Raw genomic sequence first — 19211 nt, 5'->3', positions numbered from 1 at the left:
AATAATTACAACAAATATATAAAAGAATAATAATCTTTGCGATAGCGAATTTAAACCTGTTCAAAATACAAATATATTTTTATTATGTTTTGTTATGTTTTTTGTTAAAAATATAGATATATTATTGCTAATAAGTGAGATTGTTTTTCGGGAATTGTTTTGCTACCCCTTTTTTTTTTAACTTTATAACCGTCGTTGAACAGCTGACCCAAATTTGGGTTAACGACTGATAAAGTTCAACTCCGTAGTCCTGTAATTTAGAATCCAATCCAGAAGACAAGGGAACTCCTGGATCGAGTATTGGGTGAAATTTGTCTTTGTGGAGGACTTTTTAATGGAATTAATCCGCATTTTCGTTACATGGAGAGGAAGATCACGAGAACCTCCCACGGTTATCCTGACGGCAAGGGGACTCTAACCCATGATCCGTCTACCACTGAGAATATTTCACGCTAGCACCGTGGTCGGTGCAAGCTGGGTGCGGAATTCGTATCGACCAGCCATAGCTGAGATTCGAACCTGGTTCACCTCATTGAAAGGCGAACACTCTATAACCCTGAGCAATCGCGGCTCGTTTTACTACCGCTTGGAAAATCCATTCTCAGGGAGAAAGTGGGCAGGTATGAAAATTAGTAAAAAAAAATTATGAGCTATGAATGCACATTGGTTAAGACGCTCAGTTGTCATTGCAAAGGATTGGAATTCGACCCCCAGTCTTGATTTAAAACTTACACAGCTTCAGAGTGCTGGCGGTGAGTGAACAATGTTGATCATATTGCCACCACCAAGATGTTGAGCTCGAAATTGTAGAACCTTAACCTCTGTGATCTCATTGGTCGGCGCTTAGTTGTTTGTTGTGGTAATACTTTAATTTCCCCAATAATATATCCGAGGTTAATAAAACCACACTATAAAGCATTTTTTAAAATTGTATTAATTTTTTCATTTTTTATTTTTATTTAATAACCATCATTGAACAGCAGACCCAATGTTTTGGGTTTACGACCACTAATGTTCAACTTCTTAGCCTTGTAATTTTGAACCGGATCCAGAAGACAGGGGATCTCCTGGATCAAGTATCAGGAGAAATTTGCCACCGTGGGGGACTTTTTGATGGAACTAACCCGCATTTGCGTTACATGAAGATCAAAACCACGAGAACCTCCCACGGTTAACCAGACGGCAAGGGGACTCTAACCCATAATCCGCCTACTATTGAGAATAATTTATGTCAGCACTGTGGTTTGTGCAAGCCGGATACGAAATTCAGACCAGCCGTCGCCAGAATTCGAACCTGGTTCGCCCCGGTTCGAAGGCGAACGCTCTATCCCCTGAGCCATCACTGCTCTTTTTTTTTAATTTTTTTAAAATCAAATCTTAACTATCTGGGTTCCGGGATAGCCTGGTCGGTAGGGCACTGGGCCGATGTCCAAGTAGTGATGAGTTCGATCCCAGCCGGCGGAAGACTCCCCGTGTAGTAAATGGTGACTGATGCATGTTAAATCTGTCGAGATCACAAAGTCCTCCATTTCCCATAACAAATCAATATCTCTGGGAATAGTTATCCAGGACTTCTCTTGTTTTCTGGATTGGGTTCAAAATTACAAGGCTACGGAGTTGAACATAGGTAGTCGTAACCCAGAATTTGGTCGGTTGTTCAACGACGGTTATAAAAAAATAATAACAAAAAAGTGTTGAACCTATATCTAATCAAGTTTTTGAGCATTGTAATCGATATATATTAATTCCAAATATTTTATTTAAAGAATTAAAGTATTGCGAATAGCTTTTATTTTGATAAATAAACATTAACTTTTAAAAAACAAATTTATTACTTAAGTTTTTAGAATGTTAAAATTTATTCTGTAGCTAAGCACCAGTTCTGAAGTTCTAGAGGATGTTTTAGTATTCTTATCTTCATATACTTATATCTCATTCAGTCTTACATTACTTATCTTCATTTTAATAGGTCTACACGATATCCTCACTTCTTTCGTGAAATCAATCCGAAATTAACTTTTTTTTCTTTCTGATATTGAGAAAGGTATATGCCCCATAATCAAAAATATCTGAAACATATTAAAAATTGTTAACAATTTCGTTTTGATAATTAATAAGAAGCTTTTTAAAGAAAGTTGTTGTTATACATATTAATGATATTAAATATTCTATGAATTTCAATGTTCTAGTTTTCTAAAAATCTATTTAGTTTTGTGGCCAGTAAGAGTTTTAATTTATATCAACAAAAATTATACTTGAGTGTTTTTTCAAACAAAAATAACTTGATATAAAGCAGATTTTTTTTTAAAGATTTTGTAATAACTTAATATAAATTTAATCTAAATGAAGTTGAAACACGAAAACGAAAAACAAAGTTTCGCTTCTGCAAAGTTTGTCGTTCAAAAAAACTATTTAGTTTTGTGGCAGCTAAGAGTTTTAATTTAAATAAACAAAAACTATACTTGATAGTTTTTACAAACAATAATAACTTGATGTAAAACAGAGTTTTTTTTTTAAAGATTTTGTTAAAATTCAATTGAATCAAAATTTAATTTAAACGAAGTTGTAACACGAAAAAGAAAAACCAAGTTTCACTTCGGGGAATTTTTTCGTTCCTCTCGCTGCGAGGCAGAAGCTATTCTTCAATCATATATACTATACTATAAATTGTTACGAAAAAGAAGAAGTTGTTTGTTCCGTTTCAAGAATTGTCTTTGTTCTGGTAAGTTGCACTGTCCAAAGGAACAAAGAAGATTTAAAGTTTCTACAAGTAATCCAACTGAGTTCTTGTGAGGTGGTGGTTGTGGAGGTGTGCTCCAGACGATGACCTCGGGGCAGTTGGAACAAGACTGGATACCAGGTGGGGGTTGTTAGAATCAGTCGGGTAAGGTAGGCTTGAATCCACATTCGGCGCAATGCCTTGAAGTAAGCATCTTGCAGCTGAAATGGTGTAGGGCATCGTGGGCTTCTGAAAAGAATATTTCAATTTATTAAAAAGCTATCATGTTTTGAAATAGGTTGTTTATAGCATATCCGGAAATATAATTGATTATATTTAATGTGCTTTGTAAATTAATAACAAAAAATATTTTATTTCGTCATTAGAAACTGAATAAATATATATATTTTTAAGCGCATATTAATTTTTACTGAAATGAAATACATGTGGCATTACTTTAAATTTCGAAATTTAACTTAATTATTTTTCATGTTTAGGTATACCAGTAAAATTTTTTAAACTTGGACAAATAAAAATCCCTCTGATACCGGGTTTTTCCGGCTCTCTATTGTTTAATGCTGTAAAACAATCTTGGCAGAAAACCGATTTAATTCTAAGCACATAGTGTTTTTCCGGCGATTTATAGTTCGATGCAGTGACACAACTTCTGTAAAGAAATATCGATTTCATACCACGCGCATCGTGTTTTCCCGGTGTTTTACTGCTTAACGCCTACAGAGAAATACAGATTTCATTTCATGTGTATAGTGTTTCCCAGCGTTTTATTGTTTAACGCAGTGACACAACTTCCACAGAAATACCCAAATCATTCCATACGCGTCGTGTTTTCCCGGTGTTTCATTGCTTAATACAGCGAAACAACTTCTATTGAGAAATTCAAATTTCATTTCATGTGTATCGTGTTTTCCTACTTTCCTACTCTATTGTTTAATCCAGTGAAATAACTTCTGTAGAGAAATATAGAGTTCTTTCCTTGTGCATCGTATTTCCCGTCACTCTACTGTTTAATGCAGTGAAAGAACTTTTACAGAAAAATGCAGATTTCATTCCTTACGCATCGTATTTTCCCAGCACTCTATTGTTTCATACAGTGAAACAACTTCTACAGAGAATTACGGATTTCATTCCTTGCGCATCGTATTTTCCTGGCACTCTATTGTTTAATGCAGTGAAACAACTTCTACAGAGAATTACGGACTTCATCTCATGCGCGTTGTGTTTCCCCACCGTTTTATTTTTTAATCCAGCTTTCATTCTGAACACACTGCGTTTTTCGGGTGCGCAACTATTTAACAGAGTTGAACTACTTCAACGAAAATCACTTTAATTTATTTTAAAAGTAAACAGAACTTATTGTCATTAGCATCGTCTTTTCCTAGAGCTTCACTTTATTTATTGTAAAAGGAATTTATTGTCTTATTATCGCTAACTAGAAGTTAAGTCGTAATTGAAACTACATTTGATTGTTAATTTTTCATATTTTAATCGCTTTTCTGTTCTTGATGGCGATATAAATTTCAATCATTTTCAGATCTCTGCTAGCATAATTTATCATCTTATTATCACCAGATTGAATTTACTATCCTTAGGAATTTCAACCACTTTCTTTTAAGCTAAAGGGTTCAAAATTCAACTAGAGTTCTGTGTCTGTAGTAATATGTAATACACGCATTATAAGTTTGAATGGTTTCTTGAAAACCCCAGGCAAAATTTATAAACATATAAAATTTATGATTAATCATAGTTCCGGAGAAACTCTCCGGCATTCAATTTTTAACCAGAGCTATGCATTTAATGGCAATACAGGAGGCAAACGTTTTCAGAAAGCAACTAAGTACAATTTTTGTTCCTTTATCACCAATCGAAATTTCATCGACTTTCTATAATGAAACTAACAGGCAGATAAAGAAAAGAAAACAATAAAAAAATAATAATTTCATTTACTGCATTTTTTTAAGTGGATTAAAAAGCAAAAAATAATTTTGCTTTAGTCATACATAAAACTAAAACGTAAAAAAGTATCAGTTTCGCAATTAACTTCAAGAAATATCAAATTTCCCTCCCTATCTTTCAAAAGTGAATCACTCTACATTTTTGTCTGACTAAAAACGAATTATTTCGTCTGTTTTATTCTACTCTAGAAACCTCATTTTAAAAAAATCTTTATTTAATTTTATTATTTCTATATCTCAAAATACTTATATTTAAAAAGGAGACCCAGCAAAATATATTAATTTCAATGCATTGATTTTTTTTTAATAAAAAAACCCTTATTTCTGAGGGAGAAAAGAATAAAAAATATCGTTTAACTTTTGTAAGAGCTCGAACACAACTCAACAAAACCTTCTTCATACCGCTGACTCAACCGAACAAATCAAATACCGCATCCTTCCCTCCTCCATCCTAATCGAACGAAGAAGAGGGAGTTGGACAAACAACAAGAGGCCTTTTTAAATGGAATCGGGTCCTCGTTGTAAACTGCATCGGGCACGCTTCGTTGCTCTCGGCCGAAAGTAGCAGAACAACTCATAGCCTTTCGACCGATGGTCAGGTGTGTCCTCCCCCGCAAGTCGCCCATCCCCCTAGAGATTAGGTCCCCTTCGCATTGCTGGTCTCAAGGGGGCAATCTGGAATTATTGAGCTAGCGCGCCGTCGAGGACAAATTCGATTGGTCAATGTTCATGTAGACTTTTTTTGTTTTGATGAAATCTCCGGAGACTGTGTCCGGCTATCACCATGTGCTGGACACTGAGTGGACCGTCGAATTTTCCTAGACCCCCTCAGATCTTCTTGCCCCCCCCACAATGGAATACTTTCATGCTGGAACCCACCCCTCGCTTTTTGTTGGATTTTTATGGCCGAAAAGCCATCTTCCGTTTACTTCTTAAAAACTGAAGTTTAGTTTTCTGAGTTTAAGTTCTGAGTTATTCTTTTTTTTTATTTCTTGTTCTTTTATTTATTAGTTCTTTGTAAAAAGATTGGCTTTTTTCAATTTGTTATGTTCACTGCAGTGTATAAAATGAAAAATTAAAAGAAAGGAATTTAAAAAAAACTCTCAGTGATAAATAAGAAGTTTTCGTAGAAATTTCTATTAGACATTAATTACACACCCATGCTTACAAATCAACTTTATTTTGAAAGGCTACTCGCTTATAATTTTTAATAAATTAACTGTGTATATTTCAGAGTTAAGTCCCCATAAGTAATGAAACCTAAATTCATTACTCGTGAATAAATTTTTTAACATTAAAAAAAAGAGAAAAAAGAGCTAATTTTGTTCTTTTCAACATGTGGAGGAAACCGGCTTTTGTACTGAAAATCGATTCGCTTAAATTTAACATGAGTTATGATAGCATTCGATTAAATTCAACTCTATGTTAAATTTAACAATTTAACATAGAGGTAAATATGCTTTGTGACAATGTCTGTATTCTGCAAAATCCATTCATATATTACATTACAGTCAAAGAGTTATTTCTTTTCTGTATACCATGTGTTCATAATCACCACCATTAGTGCATAAAGAGAAACCCGTGTAAGAAAAACCCGTTCAAAAAATGTTCTCGTTTAAGTAGTTTATATTTTCGTTACCATTTTATCTCCTACTTTTTTACAATATTTAACTAACTCTTTAAAAGTTATTTATTTTTTATTTTTTATCAGATAAAAAGTTTTTTTAGAGTGTTTATTTTCTTTTCAAAACAGAGAAAAATAATTCCGAAAAATGTAAACAATATTATTTAGAAATGCAGCAAAAATTTGCACATTCTTGAAAAAAGTTCTAAGAGGAAATATACTTGACCCTTTTTAGAAGAGGAACTTGGCTTTTGTATGAAAAAGAATTATGATAAATCAGTTTTACTTAGGTTCTTTTTTATTACTGTTTAAATCTGCTAATAAAATTAAATTTTTATAAATATGACTTAAAATGAATATAATATTCGAACGTAAACATATGTATGCATATCATTTAACATTGGGTTTTAAACATTGAATCGCACAAAGTGTAAACACATATTCACTATAAAAAATATCTGTGCATTGAGTATTCACTTCGTTTCAACAAATTCTATGTTTTTTTTTAAATAAATAAAAATTCTTAACTCACAAAAAAACATAATCACATGAAACGAGGTGTTTAAAGATATGAATTTTTATTCCTGATATATTAGTATAGAAGTCATAGTGAGTACAAAAGATTTCATTTTAAAACTCAATCGCTTTGTATTCGGGAAAGGAGGTGAGATGTTTACAATACCTTCTCTTTAAAAAATCTTTTAATTGCTTTTTCTGGATTTTTCGTAATTTACACTTGATTGTATTTATTTAATGCATGGTAAAATTTATATAAACAAATACTATTAAGAAAGTCCGATACATAAAAACCTTAAAAATCATGAATATTTTATTATTTAAGAATAATGCAGTTAATTATTTTCATATCGTGAGAATATTAGATTTTTTTTTCTCGATTAGAATGCAAGATAAAACATGTTTTTTCTCCATATTGAACTTCAAATGATTTTGAAACTTTTACATTTTTTAAAATTTAACCCTTTTATATTGTTATTTTTCATTAAATTTATTTTTAAACTCTATTAGATATTTTTGAAAATTTTAAAGCATTATAGCTCAAAGCTCACGAAGAGGACGCTATATTTCGGGAGAAACGTTTAATCGCAAGTTGTTTTTTTCCTCCATAAGTAATTTAAAATATAAAGTAGGTAGAAAAAGTGAGTTCAGACAAACGTAGAATATTGAATCCATGAAGTTTCAAACAGTGAAAAGAAATTTTCGAAATACCAAAATGAAAACAAACTATGAGAGGATAACTTAGAATTAAGCAATACACTGTTAGAATTTTCATTCTAAAATTATGGTAAAGTAACCGACAGCAGCCTGTCCATCCGATTAACCGTAAAATTTACAGTAAGGAACAGTTTTTTGCCTTTACGGTTTTGAAACTGTTTACAACCGGTATGGTTAAAAGACCATTAATACAAAACAATACGATTTTTTAACTGTTTACATGTAGCGCGATTTCAAAACTGCAGAAAAAATTTAACTGGACATTGGAGATAGTTTTGTAGCTTTATGATTCTGTCATCTATGCGAGAATAAGAGTATCGTATTTTAATAGCACAGGATCACAGATTGGGGAGATCAGGAAACGGAAAACTCCTTATGTGTTGAAGAAAGAAATATTATGGTGGCAACGCTGGGACTCGAACTGTCTGTCACGTGATTAACAGATTAGCCCTCTCGGCTATAGTATGTACCCATCTGCACGGAGCGAAGTGTTTTCACTAGAGGCACCCAGTTGGTGCTGTAAAATTCTGGTTGCTTAACCGTATTAGGTGAAAGCAGTTAATAAACGGCTTTTTCTTACAGTTAACAGTTTGAATACCATTTTATTTAAAGTTATTTGACAGTTTTGTTTAAATATGGTTTGATCACAATTAAATAAATTGTGATTAAATATTTTTCCGAGAAATTTCTAACAGTGTAGGAAAGCTCTTTTCGAATAATTTGTTCACATTTTGATGTTTTGAAACTTTTTTTTTTGAGTAATTAAAACCTCAGGGTTTAATTTAGATTTGCCTGAACTCACTTTTTCTACATTTTGAATTAGTCAAGGAGGTGAAAGAGAATTTGCGATGAAAAGTTTCTCTCGTGGTATAGAGTCCTCTTAATGGTTACTTCTTAAAATTTAGAAGATATAAATTTCAGTTATTTCAATTTTACTTGTGTTTAAACGATTTAACGTCATTTTATAATTTAAAAAAAAATAAAAACACAAAATAATAAAAAAAATTAATTTTGAAATTTTTGAGCTTTTTTATAATTTTTAAAGTTTTAATAACTTTAAAAAAAATTCAAACCAAATAAAAATTATGGGAACTAATTCTGTTGGAGACATTTTTATTCAAAATCAATTATAACGCAAAAGAATGAGATTTTCAGTTAGATCAAAGAGAAAAAACAGCAGTTTCCTGAAATTTTAAGGCTTTAAACTATTTAAAAATGACTAATAAAGGGTTTGTGAGCCTTTTTTGTAACATATTTTATGGTACAACACTTGAAAAAAAGAAGAAAAAACAGTTTAATGTATTTTTTTTTAAAAACAGATTTCACATTAAAATCCTTTTAACACACTTCAAATAACATAAATTCTCAAAAACATGGTGTTATTTTTTTTTTCATTTGAAAAACTTTTTCAAAATGTTCTTCAGAAAATAGAAATTACAGCCCAAGAGGGTTAAAGTCTCGAGCTTTCAGGAAATTCTCGAAAACTATGTTAACTGACCAAGCATTACATGCCTAACATAACTATAACAAAGCATAACTATGTTTATTGTAAAGCTCTTTTGTTCACAGATATTTTTTACAATCTACGTTATATAAAATACATTAAAACAAGAGAAATAGTAAATAAATATTTTAATCATTTCAAAAAAGTGGTTGACTTACAATAAGATATTTACCTCTGACGATTTGTAACTGTTTGGCTACTTCTTCTCTATAGGCTATTTCCTTGCGGACTTGTTCTTCAAATGTGTCTGCAATAAAATATTTCCAAATATGGTAAGGAGAAGACAAACAAAATCACCAGACATGTTTAAATCTATGGAAGTTTATGCAAATTTTCCAAAATATCTTGGCATTTGCAAAATTCTAGATATCTATTGAAAAACATATTGAGTTATTAATTTAAACTCGCAAAAAATTCTTGCAGAACCTACAATCTTTCTTACAACCTTACATTTTTTCATTTTTGTCATTAAAATAAATTTGTGTACATACTTATTGCATATTTTAATTTAAAATAATGGAAAATATTTAAATATATTAACAAAAACTTTAGAAATACAATAAATCTCACCAAATCAGAATATTTTTTATAACTTTAAATGTATAGATCTTTACATTTTTAATAACTTTTTTAATTAATAATAATGTTTTAAAATTTTTAAGCTATTTTTACGATAGCAAAAAGATAGCGAACAGTTTCAATCGAGCTTTGCTTTGAGTCTAAAAAGCGCTTAAACTGTGGCTTTTTTATTTTTCTCAGCGAAAAAGCTTCAAAAAAATACTTTTTTTAAAAAACGTATTTTTCTACGTATTTTCCTCAGTTAATTTCACGATAGCATAAAATAAAAAATATTGCATTTGACTTATTCTTCATGGTTTTAAACAAATTTTTGTTAATTAATAAAAAAAATATGGTGAGCTTGCGCACAAGCACGAATTGATACTAATAACATCAAGAAGAAAAATTTTTATCAATCAAATTATATTACCAACACAAAAATACATATCCTTAAGTAGGCTTAACTTCAAACGGAGATAGATAGTGAGTAAATAGGAAAGGAAAATTCATTACATAAGATTAAGCTGGAGGTTATGTAGCTACCAAGGCAAAAGTAATTCAGCAACAAACGGTATCTTTCAAGATTGAGCAAACAAAATCCTTTCTTTAATATTCCGAAGACGAGTTTTTAATCGAATAGAATGTATTGGATTATAAATATATGTACACTTTTTCCATTTTAAAGCGATTTTATGGTTATGTTTCCACGCTAGAATGGAAGAAATCGTAAAGAAAGATAAACGAACGCAGTAATCCACCAGACTCCCGGGAATACAAAACTTTAAAGAAATTGGTTCGAAAAGTACTTTCATTCAATGTTGATAAATAATTCAGAATGAAATGGAAAGGTAAACGAGTGCGTTTTGGAAAACTGGTTGCTTTTAGTTTAAATGATACGGTTCCTGGTTGCGGTTTTGAGACGGATAAAAAAGGATGAAATCGTAGAAAAGGGATTTGAGTACCTCTAGTTAAACACGAATCGGTATCTTTAAAAGATGATATACTAAATTTTCACGTTCGTTTGTTTGTTCATAGAATCTTAAATTACATTAAATTTCCCTTCAATTAAAAATTTTTCTGAAATTTTTAATAGCGTTAATTTCTTTAGTTTTAAAACATAATTCAAATTAAGATACTAAGGAATCATCGCAGATTTTTAAAGAAGTAAAATATATTACAAACGCTAAATAAGTTTAGTATTGAGTTATTAATAAACATCTAGGAATAATTAACGTTTGTATTAAAACGCTCTCTTTCTATTTTATACGCAAATCAATTACATTGAAAAATTTACTATTGATGAACAAGTTTTTCTTAAGTGTCAACTTCAGTTTTATTTTTAGGAAAGAAAAAGTATTCTTTTCTATTATTACGCATTTTTTGTTGCATTTTGCATAAGTATGTTGTTATATTAATCATGTCTGTTCTTTTCTGTATTCGTAATTTTTGTAATTATGAACTTTAATACTCATTATAAATGTCTAGAACAAAATCATGAACTGACTTGATTTATCTCGAATGGATAATTCAACAGGAAAACAAATTTTTTTGCGTTTATACAAATACTTGATCTTGCTTAATTCGAATGAGAGGATTTTATTAAGGATTAATCTTAAATTAGTTTTTCTCCTTTTGTTATAGATTTTCTTAAAATGACATTTTTAGTCTATTTTTTAAAATTTAAAAATTTTATTTATAACAAGAGATTGCTTAAATGTTGCAACAAACTTCTAGGGCAGTTAGGGCATCATCATCAGGATTAAAATTGCATAAGTACTCATTCCCGGAAGTGCCGTCATACGCCGCTGGGGGTACTTCCCTATTATGTCATGTCAAACACAAGAAGAAACAGTTTATAATAGGGAAGCTCCTGCATCGGCCTATGGTGACGCTTCCAGTCATGAGTTCCTATGCAATTTTAATTTTGATGATGTGTCCTAACTCTCTTAGAAGTTTGTCGGAACATTTGTACATTTCGATAAAAAAAAAGTCAAGTAAAAGTGCCGAAAAGGACAGTAGCTTAGAGAGAGAAACAGATTGCAGATTTGAAATTAGCAATACTAAAGTATCGAAGATCTGTTAAAATAATCTCATGCAACGAAACAAATTGTTCCTTAGTGCCATCTATAATAATCTTGTTCCTTACTAACATGTTTAAAAAAGAAGCAGTATTTACATTATATGGGTGTTAAGGTTGAGCTATTTTTTTTAACTAAAAAGTATATGTAAGGTAATAATAACTTAAAAAGAGACGCATTTAAATATTTAACCCACAAAACAGGGTTAACCTGCTGGATATATTTTAATATATACATTTTTAAATGCAAAAATAAATAAATAAAATCCATACCTCTGATTGCTTGATATTCTCTTTCAGCCCTTCTTCGAGCTTCTGCTTCTTGCAGCAAAACTTCTTTTAATTCTTCTGAAATAGAATAATATGGAATTGTCACAAAAATTTAAATTTATACAAGAAATTGAGAAGAGAGCTTAGGAAATGAGGAACTGAACAAAATTTGTGATCATATATTGCAGTGTTTAACCCTTTGACGCAGATAGGACACTGGTGTCCCTTTTATACATTTTTTTCTGACACTCTAATTACAAAGCAAAAAAATATTTTAGAATATTTTAATTATAAAAAACAGTCTAATAGTTACTAAGAAGAAGCTGTTATATTATCGGAATCATATTTGTACTAAANAGCTTTTAACTCATAATTGAATAACTTTTAATTTGATTGCAGAAAGCTTAACTACATTTATATTTCCTTTTTCATATTCAAAATTTATCAATAACTGATTTTGTAAATAAAAAATAAATTCAATAATGAATAAGTGTTTTTCTTAGTTCTAAATAACTGCAAATAAGTGCAAATTTCTAAAATTATTGTTTGGAAGGGATCCTTGTTTTGGAAGATTTTACCTTTGACGCAAAAAAAAAATTTTTTTTTTTCATGCTGCATTTCACAACCATAAATAATTAAAATGTTAAATATAATACTTTTCTCTTATTTTTGAGAATAATTAATACAAATAATAAAATCAAAATAATGAAAAATATGTTTAATAAGAATTCTGCGTCAAAAGGTAAAGGAAAATTTTATCAAATTCTCTCCATTGCTAATGCCTCTAAACAAACATAGATAAAATACATATACATTTCAGCTTATACTTTTAGTACAATATTCTGTAACGTACAGTATGCAAAATAAATAACATTCACAGATTGTGAAACAAAATTTTTGAAGGGCAAGTTTCCACAACTCATTGCTTAACAGTATTCTTGTTAGAAAATGGATTAATTTCGTATTTCTTTCACATTTAGTATACCTTCTCGATTGCAATTTTCGGTTCTGAACATATGAAACATAACTTCAAAATCATAAGACATATTGTGAGACAAAATTTTCGAAGGAAACTCTATTGTAAATATAATTCTCTTTCAGCAAATAGCATTGTTAATATGCTTCCTCAATGTTACCTATATCACCAAGACAGGAATTGCAGAATTTACAAACCGCATACATATCCGCTAAGTCATCAAAACAGATCGCGAAACAAAATGGTTGGAGGGCAAGGTTCGAATCCTCCACGCTTCGCCTACCCGACGAATAATTTTTCACCGAAATTAAAACTTCCCATTAATGGGAAAAAGCCCGAGTATATTTCCATCCGAAGTTTTGGTAATTGGAAATTCTCCACCGGTGGATTTATCAGTCTCACTTCATACTTTATTTATGAAGAATCAAAGTAAAAAAGACCAAGAGTCTGTAGCGTTCAAGTACTCTAAGCCCGGCCGATTTACACTTAGAGTGCTATTTGATGGATGAAGGCTCATTAAAGCACAAAACCTCCATCATTAGGCGGGTTAAAGCATGACATTTAACGCTACTCGATACAGGAGATAAATTTGCTTTAACTGCTAACACGCTGTATACGTGAATTTTCGATGTAACGACGAGTCCTTCACTCTTTGGAGTATTAATGAGGGAGTCTGTCCACTTAGAAAGTCGTAACCGTTCGCAATCATGATGGAAATTTTAAGCCTTTGGTGTCATTGCGTTCCACCATTTTTCAATAATTTAGAATTCTCCGTCGGTGGACCATAAACATTTGAATTTCTGCTCAAGCACTTGACGGACGGAATTCATTTCTCATAAATTGGAATTTTAAATTAGGTATCATTCGTTTTGGTTACAAAAAAAAGTATCCGAAGATAGATGTATAGTAAGAGAAAGAAAACCTGTAGTTGCACAAACAAAAGTTCAATTGGATGTGGAATACAAAAAAGTTTGTATTTATGAAAGGTTTATTTTTATAAATGAAACGACATGAGTTATATGCTATAAGTGGGTATTTTAAGTTAGGTTTCATTCATTTCAGTTAGAAAAATGCCTGAAGATATGTTTAAAAAAAAGAAAGTAAAATTGAAGTTGCATAAAAAATGTTTAATTATACATGTGGAATAAAAAAAGTTTATATTTAGGAAAGGTTCAATTTTACAGATAAAACGTCATGTCATAAATGGGTATTTTACGTTAGGTTTCATTCATTTCAGTTACTAAAGAACTTGAAGATATGTTAAGGAAAAATGGAAAGTGAAACTGTAGTTGTGTAAAACAAAGCTTAGTTGTGGAATAAAAAAAGTTTACATTTATGATGAAAGGTTTATTTTTATAGTTGTAACGACATGAGTTATATGTCGTAAATGGGTATTTTACGTTAATTTTTTTCAATCATTTCAGTTAGAAAAGTGTCTGAAGATATGTTTAGGAAAAGGAAAGCTTAACTGAAGTTGCACAAAAAGGGTTCAATTAGATGTGAAATTTAAGAAAAAAAGTTTACGTTTATAAAAGTTTTATTTTTATTGCCTGAATGGCATTAATTGTTTGATATAAATGGGTATTTTGCATTAATTTTCATTCATTTCACTTACCGAAAAAGGACATAAAAATATATTCTGGACAAGAAAGTCGTAGTTGTACTTTTGTTGTTGCACAAACAATAGTTTAATTAGATGTGGAAGAAAAGTTTAAGTTTATGGAGAGCTCACTTTTAGCTCTAAAATGGCAGAATTTATATCACTTAAGTTGCCAATTTAAGTTAGATTTCAGTTATTTCTGTTATGATTATAATATATGAAAATATAAAAATATAATATATATATATATATATATATAGTAACAAATGTAGACGGATTTATTGCGTATAAGCTGCAAGTAAATAGAACTCACAAAAATTAAAAAAAAATCCGAAAAAAGGACAAAATTTTTAAAAAATCCGGAAAATAAAGTCTTATTTTACGGATTTTTTAAAATTTTTGTCCTTTTTTTCGGATTTTTTTTCCCTTCCGGTTTCCCGTTATTTTTATTATTATTATTAATTTTTCCCTTGCTTTCTACATTTTCTATATATATATATATATATATATAATATGTATTCATAAATACCTAAACTATTATGATTGTGCTACTAGATTGTTAAAAAAAAGTCTNGTACATATATATATATATATAGTAACTGCACGAAGAAAAATTGAGTTATTGAGTTTAATGTAGAAGAAAAAAACATTTTTACAAGAATGAAAAATCTTTTTTCTGTTATGATATAATTTATCTGTCATAAATTGGTATTTTAAAATATGACAAATTCGTTTTGCTCACAAGAAAATTTCGGAGTAAGTTTGGTAACAGTTACGCATTTAGTTATATGAAAGAAAATTATAGTTCAAAAAATTTCAATTTGCTATTAATGCGCGCCAGCGTTTCAAAACATTACTAATGCAATTATTTTTATAATTATAATTTTTCTTAAATACGCAACCCAAACTCTATCTTTCGTTTAACGTAATTTGTGAAAACACACAAAAGCTTTTAGAAACAAAGTACTTCGTCAAATTGATTTAAATTTAAGCTTTTAACTCATAATTGAATAACTTTTAATTTGATTGCAGAAAGCTTAACTACATTTATATTTCCTTTACATCTGTAGCATTTTTCTCCCCTGCAATATTCTATACTAACACGAAAGCAAGTAAATACACTAGAGACAAAAAGTATTACTCTTTGTAATCTACAACAATCTAATTGAAGTTCACTCTTTGCACACAGCGTGTGCAAATATATATTTTTTATGAATTGCTTATCTAGTCTTTTAATTAATCACTATCAGTGTTTTAAACAGATTTTCTGTTTGGAAGAATATAAAAATGTATCGCAGAAAAAAAGATTCTCTCTGTTAAATGAACCATAGGAAACTACTAAGTAAGCAAGAGGAACAAAAAGTGTTTTACGCTGCAATGGACTACAATACGGAGCAGAAGCTCGAATCACAATAACTTGAGCTTCGGGCGTATAAAAATAGTGTGTGCAAAAAATTGAGTAAATAACCAAAAAAGGGAGGTTACTGGAATAAATCGATAATGTAATTCAAGTAAATTTTATATTTATTTTAAGATACATTCATGGATTTATTCCAACGTTTATTCAACATTTTTATACGTTTAATTTTGACAGAGAATTGATAATGCTAATGCTTCCTTTTTATTTTTAAACTTGTATCTTTAGTTGAAAAACTTTACTTAAAGTGACGATATTTAACAAATTTTAAAATATTTCAGGCATGTACATAAAGTTGTAACTGTCCTTCATATGTATTATTTATTATCTGATCTATAAAGTAAAAAAAGTATACATATTTGGGGTTCAAACTAATATAGAACAGATAAAAAACGCTATTGAAAATATACGAATCATCAATGTGGAAGAGGGGAATGTAAATACCAAAACCAGTTTGATTGCCATAGGGACTAGAAAGGGGACAAGAGGCGTATACTAGAAACTTTCCAAGTCTCATTAGATAAAAAAATTGATTTTGATGTCCCCTGCACTTTTTATCAGTGATTCCAGAAATGTCGATGGCATTTTTTGTTTCTTTCTCGCTTAAATATTTATTTGGAGCTCCTAATGCGCAAGGGACAGTGGTGTTCTTCGGTTTCAACTAGGTATCTGTAAGTGACGTCACTTGTGGTGATTGAACCTGATTGGTTGCTTAATCACGGCATTGGTTTATACCCCGATTCAGCAGCCAATCAGGTTCGACAACCATGAGTGTCTTCGATTGCAGGTATCCAATTAACTGATCCGAAAAATGATTCAACGTGATAATTAACCAAGCTTAATAGCTGTAACGTTAACATCCCTTCTAGTTTATACACAACCAGCTGATTTCAGCGGTTTTCTTCTTCTCGTTACTTAAGTACCTAATTTTAGCTTATTTCTTAGGTAGAAATTAATTATTGAAATATCTTAGATATTTCGTTTGAAATACATTACACGTTTGTCTATCAATAAAATACTGTTTGTAAACGAATTCTGTTTTACTCTCCAGAAAATTTTTTTATTTCAAAGTAAGGAATATCAGATCATGTTACAACATGGTGTTGTGCATCGAACCACCATATGTTGTGTTTTGGATCATTTGGATGTTACTCAGTACGCAACACTGATTTAGAATTCGCTTCTTGTAATTTCGTTAGTTTATTGAATTTTGATATTTATGCAATTAAATGTTTTATTTTATGTAGCGGGTATAATTTAAAATAAATCAAGTTGAATCATAAACGTAATAACAAATAATAGTTCCAAAATGTATAGCTTTACTAAAACCTCATTGTCAATTTTACTCAACAATTTTACTCATTGTGAGTGACATAATTCATAAAGAAATATATTTGTGCTAACTGCACCTGTTGCTCATACTGTGGATCAGTCTTAAATATAATACGTATACACCTTTTTGGTTTTGTTAGGTCTAGCGAAATAAATTCTTCTTAAAAAATTGACTCTTTATCTTAGAGAAAATGGTATTTCGCTACTTATTTACTTTATTCTCTTTTTAAATGCAGGCACAACACTGTAAGAAATGGATGCTCAAATTTCACGAAACTATTTCTTTATTTTTGACGGTATATGCTCCGGGCAAAGATTTTGCGAAAGTGACGAAATAACTATTGCCACTTCTTCAAGGATACGAATTTCGTAAAAGTTATAAAAATATTCGCCAATCTATTTTTTTCAAAAAAAAAAAAAAAAAAAAAAAAAAAAAAAAAAAAAAGAAAGAAAGAAAGAAACTTGTAGCGTCTAATGTATCTAACTTTTCTAATTATCACTTTATCGTGAACACCATATCCGTAGTACAATGTCATCTAAACAGCGCAGGTAGAATAGAGAGAAAAATTACACACATGCCAGATTCCATCCCGGGATTTTCCCAACACGAGGCTGACTCTTTAACCACCATTCAGATGGGACGACTTGTTCTAGTCTACTTTTCACTCTAGTTTCGTCATTTTTGTTAACAATCTCCCACAATGAGCGGTGACGAGGTTCTGAGTTCAGGAAACATAGATTTGAGAGTTCACGTTTTGTCTCAAATCATGTGATTTCGTGGTGAAGTGATTATCGAAATTAACGAAATACAGCTCAAGGCCCCTGAATGTTTAATAGTCAGAGTTTTAAGTCTGAGAGTGCAAATAATTTTTTTCCAATCAAATCGAATGGAGGGTAAAAAATTCTTGTGTGGTTATTATGAGAAGGCCTCGAGCAGTAATTTCATACCAAACGATACTGGATAGAGTAAATCTTTATTTTCATGGGATCAATTTCATAAAAGTTTTATGCTTAATCTGATAACGTAGAGTGGTGATAAATAAAAAAAAAATGAAAGCATTTTAAATTATTAATTGTATCGATACATGTCTTCCAGATTTATGCATGATTTTGTAGTGTTGATTAAAGCAGTGGAGTCGGTCGTTAAAGTGTTCGAATTTATCTCCAACAACGGATTTTCCTAAGATCTTGACTCCCATTCCAACCTATCCTCAAATGCGATTGCCACGAAATTCCAAGAAAGTATTAATTGTTACGATAACATCTTTTCGCAGTGTAACAATACTGTTAATTTAAGTGATAATTTGATAGCTATTCTACTATCCTAAAATTAATTAAAAAAAACTTCTACCTGTAGTGTCCATCTATTCCATCTATCTAGTCTAGATGCATAGAATAGATGTTGATAATTGAGTAAATAAGCAAATTTATATAAGCTTTTCTCTCGAATTATATGCAAAACAAATGAATCTGACCTCATATTGAATTTTATTGTAAGTATCAAATTTATAAAGAGTAGAAAATAGAAGAAAAAGTAAAGATTTATTTTTTTAAGGACTTGGCGAATTTTAAGATGAAAATGCATAAAATGAAATAGATTTATACTTCTTTAAAGAAAAAAACATAAACTTTTCCATGGCTTCGCACTAAAAAAGTAAATTAAAAGTGTTGCGTGTAACTTATGAGAATTAAGTTGATAGTCTCAGTTGATTTTTTAGATATTATGTTCATTTTACATGAATTTTACTTTAAAATACGTAGTAAAAACTTCGTATAAAATTGTTAAAAAACGCAGAGGAAAAGTGGGCTGTTTCTGAATAACAATAGCATCAAATAAACCATAGATTTTTTTTATCAGCTTTCTTTATAAATTTTAAACGAAATTCTTGGAATTCATTTTAAGATAAAATTTATAAGAATCTAACATA

General features: G+C 30.2%; 1 protein-coding gene across 2 annotated transcripts in view; it reads right to left on the bottom strand.

Moving 5' to 3' along the window:
* Nucleotides 1–937: 937 nt before the first annotated feature.
* The window catches only part of LOC107436754 (SKI family transcriptional corepressor fussel), a 99114-nt gene continuing 80840 nt past the window's right edge, over nt 938–19211 (bottom strand). Inside the window, exons 6-8 of one of the 2 annotated variants that reach the window (XM_016048545.3) lie at nt 11962–12036; nt 9212–9300; nt 938–2968 (exon numbers count right to left, since the gene is read on the bottom strand). In XM_016048545.3, the coding sequence (XP_015904031.3) occupies nt 2765–2968; nt 9212–9300; nt 11962–12036 (368 nt within the window). In that variant the 3' untranslated portion in view covers nt 938–2764. The remainder of the gene's footprint in view (nt 2969–9211; nt 9301–11961; nt 12037–19211) is intronic. The other variant, XM_071183141.1, reaches the window with a different exon arrangement.

This window comes from Parasteatoda tepidariorum, chromosome 7 (genome assembly GCF_043381705.1).
Source record: "Parasteatoda tepidariorum isolate YZ-2023 chromosome 7, CAS_Ptep_4.0, whole genome shotgun sequence".
Taxonomy (NCBI): Eukaryota; Metazoa; Arthropoda; class Arachnida; order Araneae; family Theridiidae; genus Parasteatoda; species Parasteatoda tepidariorum.
The sequence above is the reverse complement of the archived record's forward strand: the minus strand, read 5'-3'. Positions and strand labels throughout refer to the sequence as shown.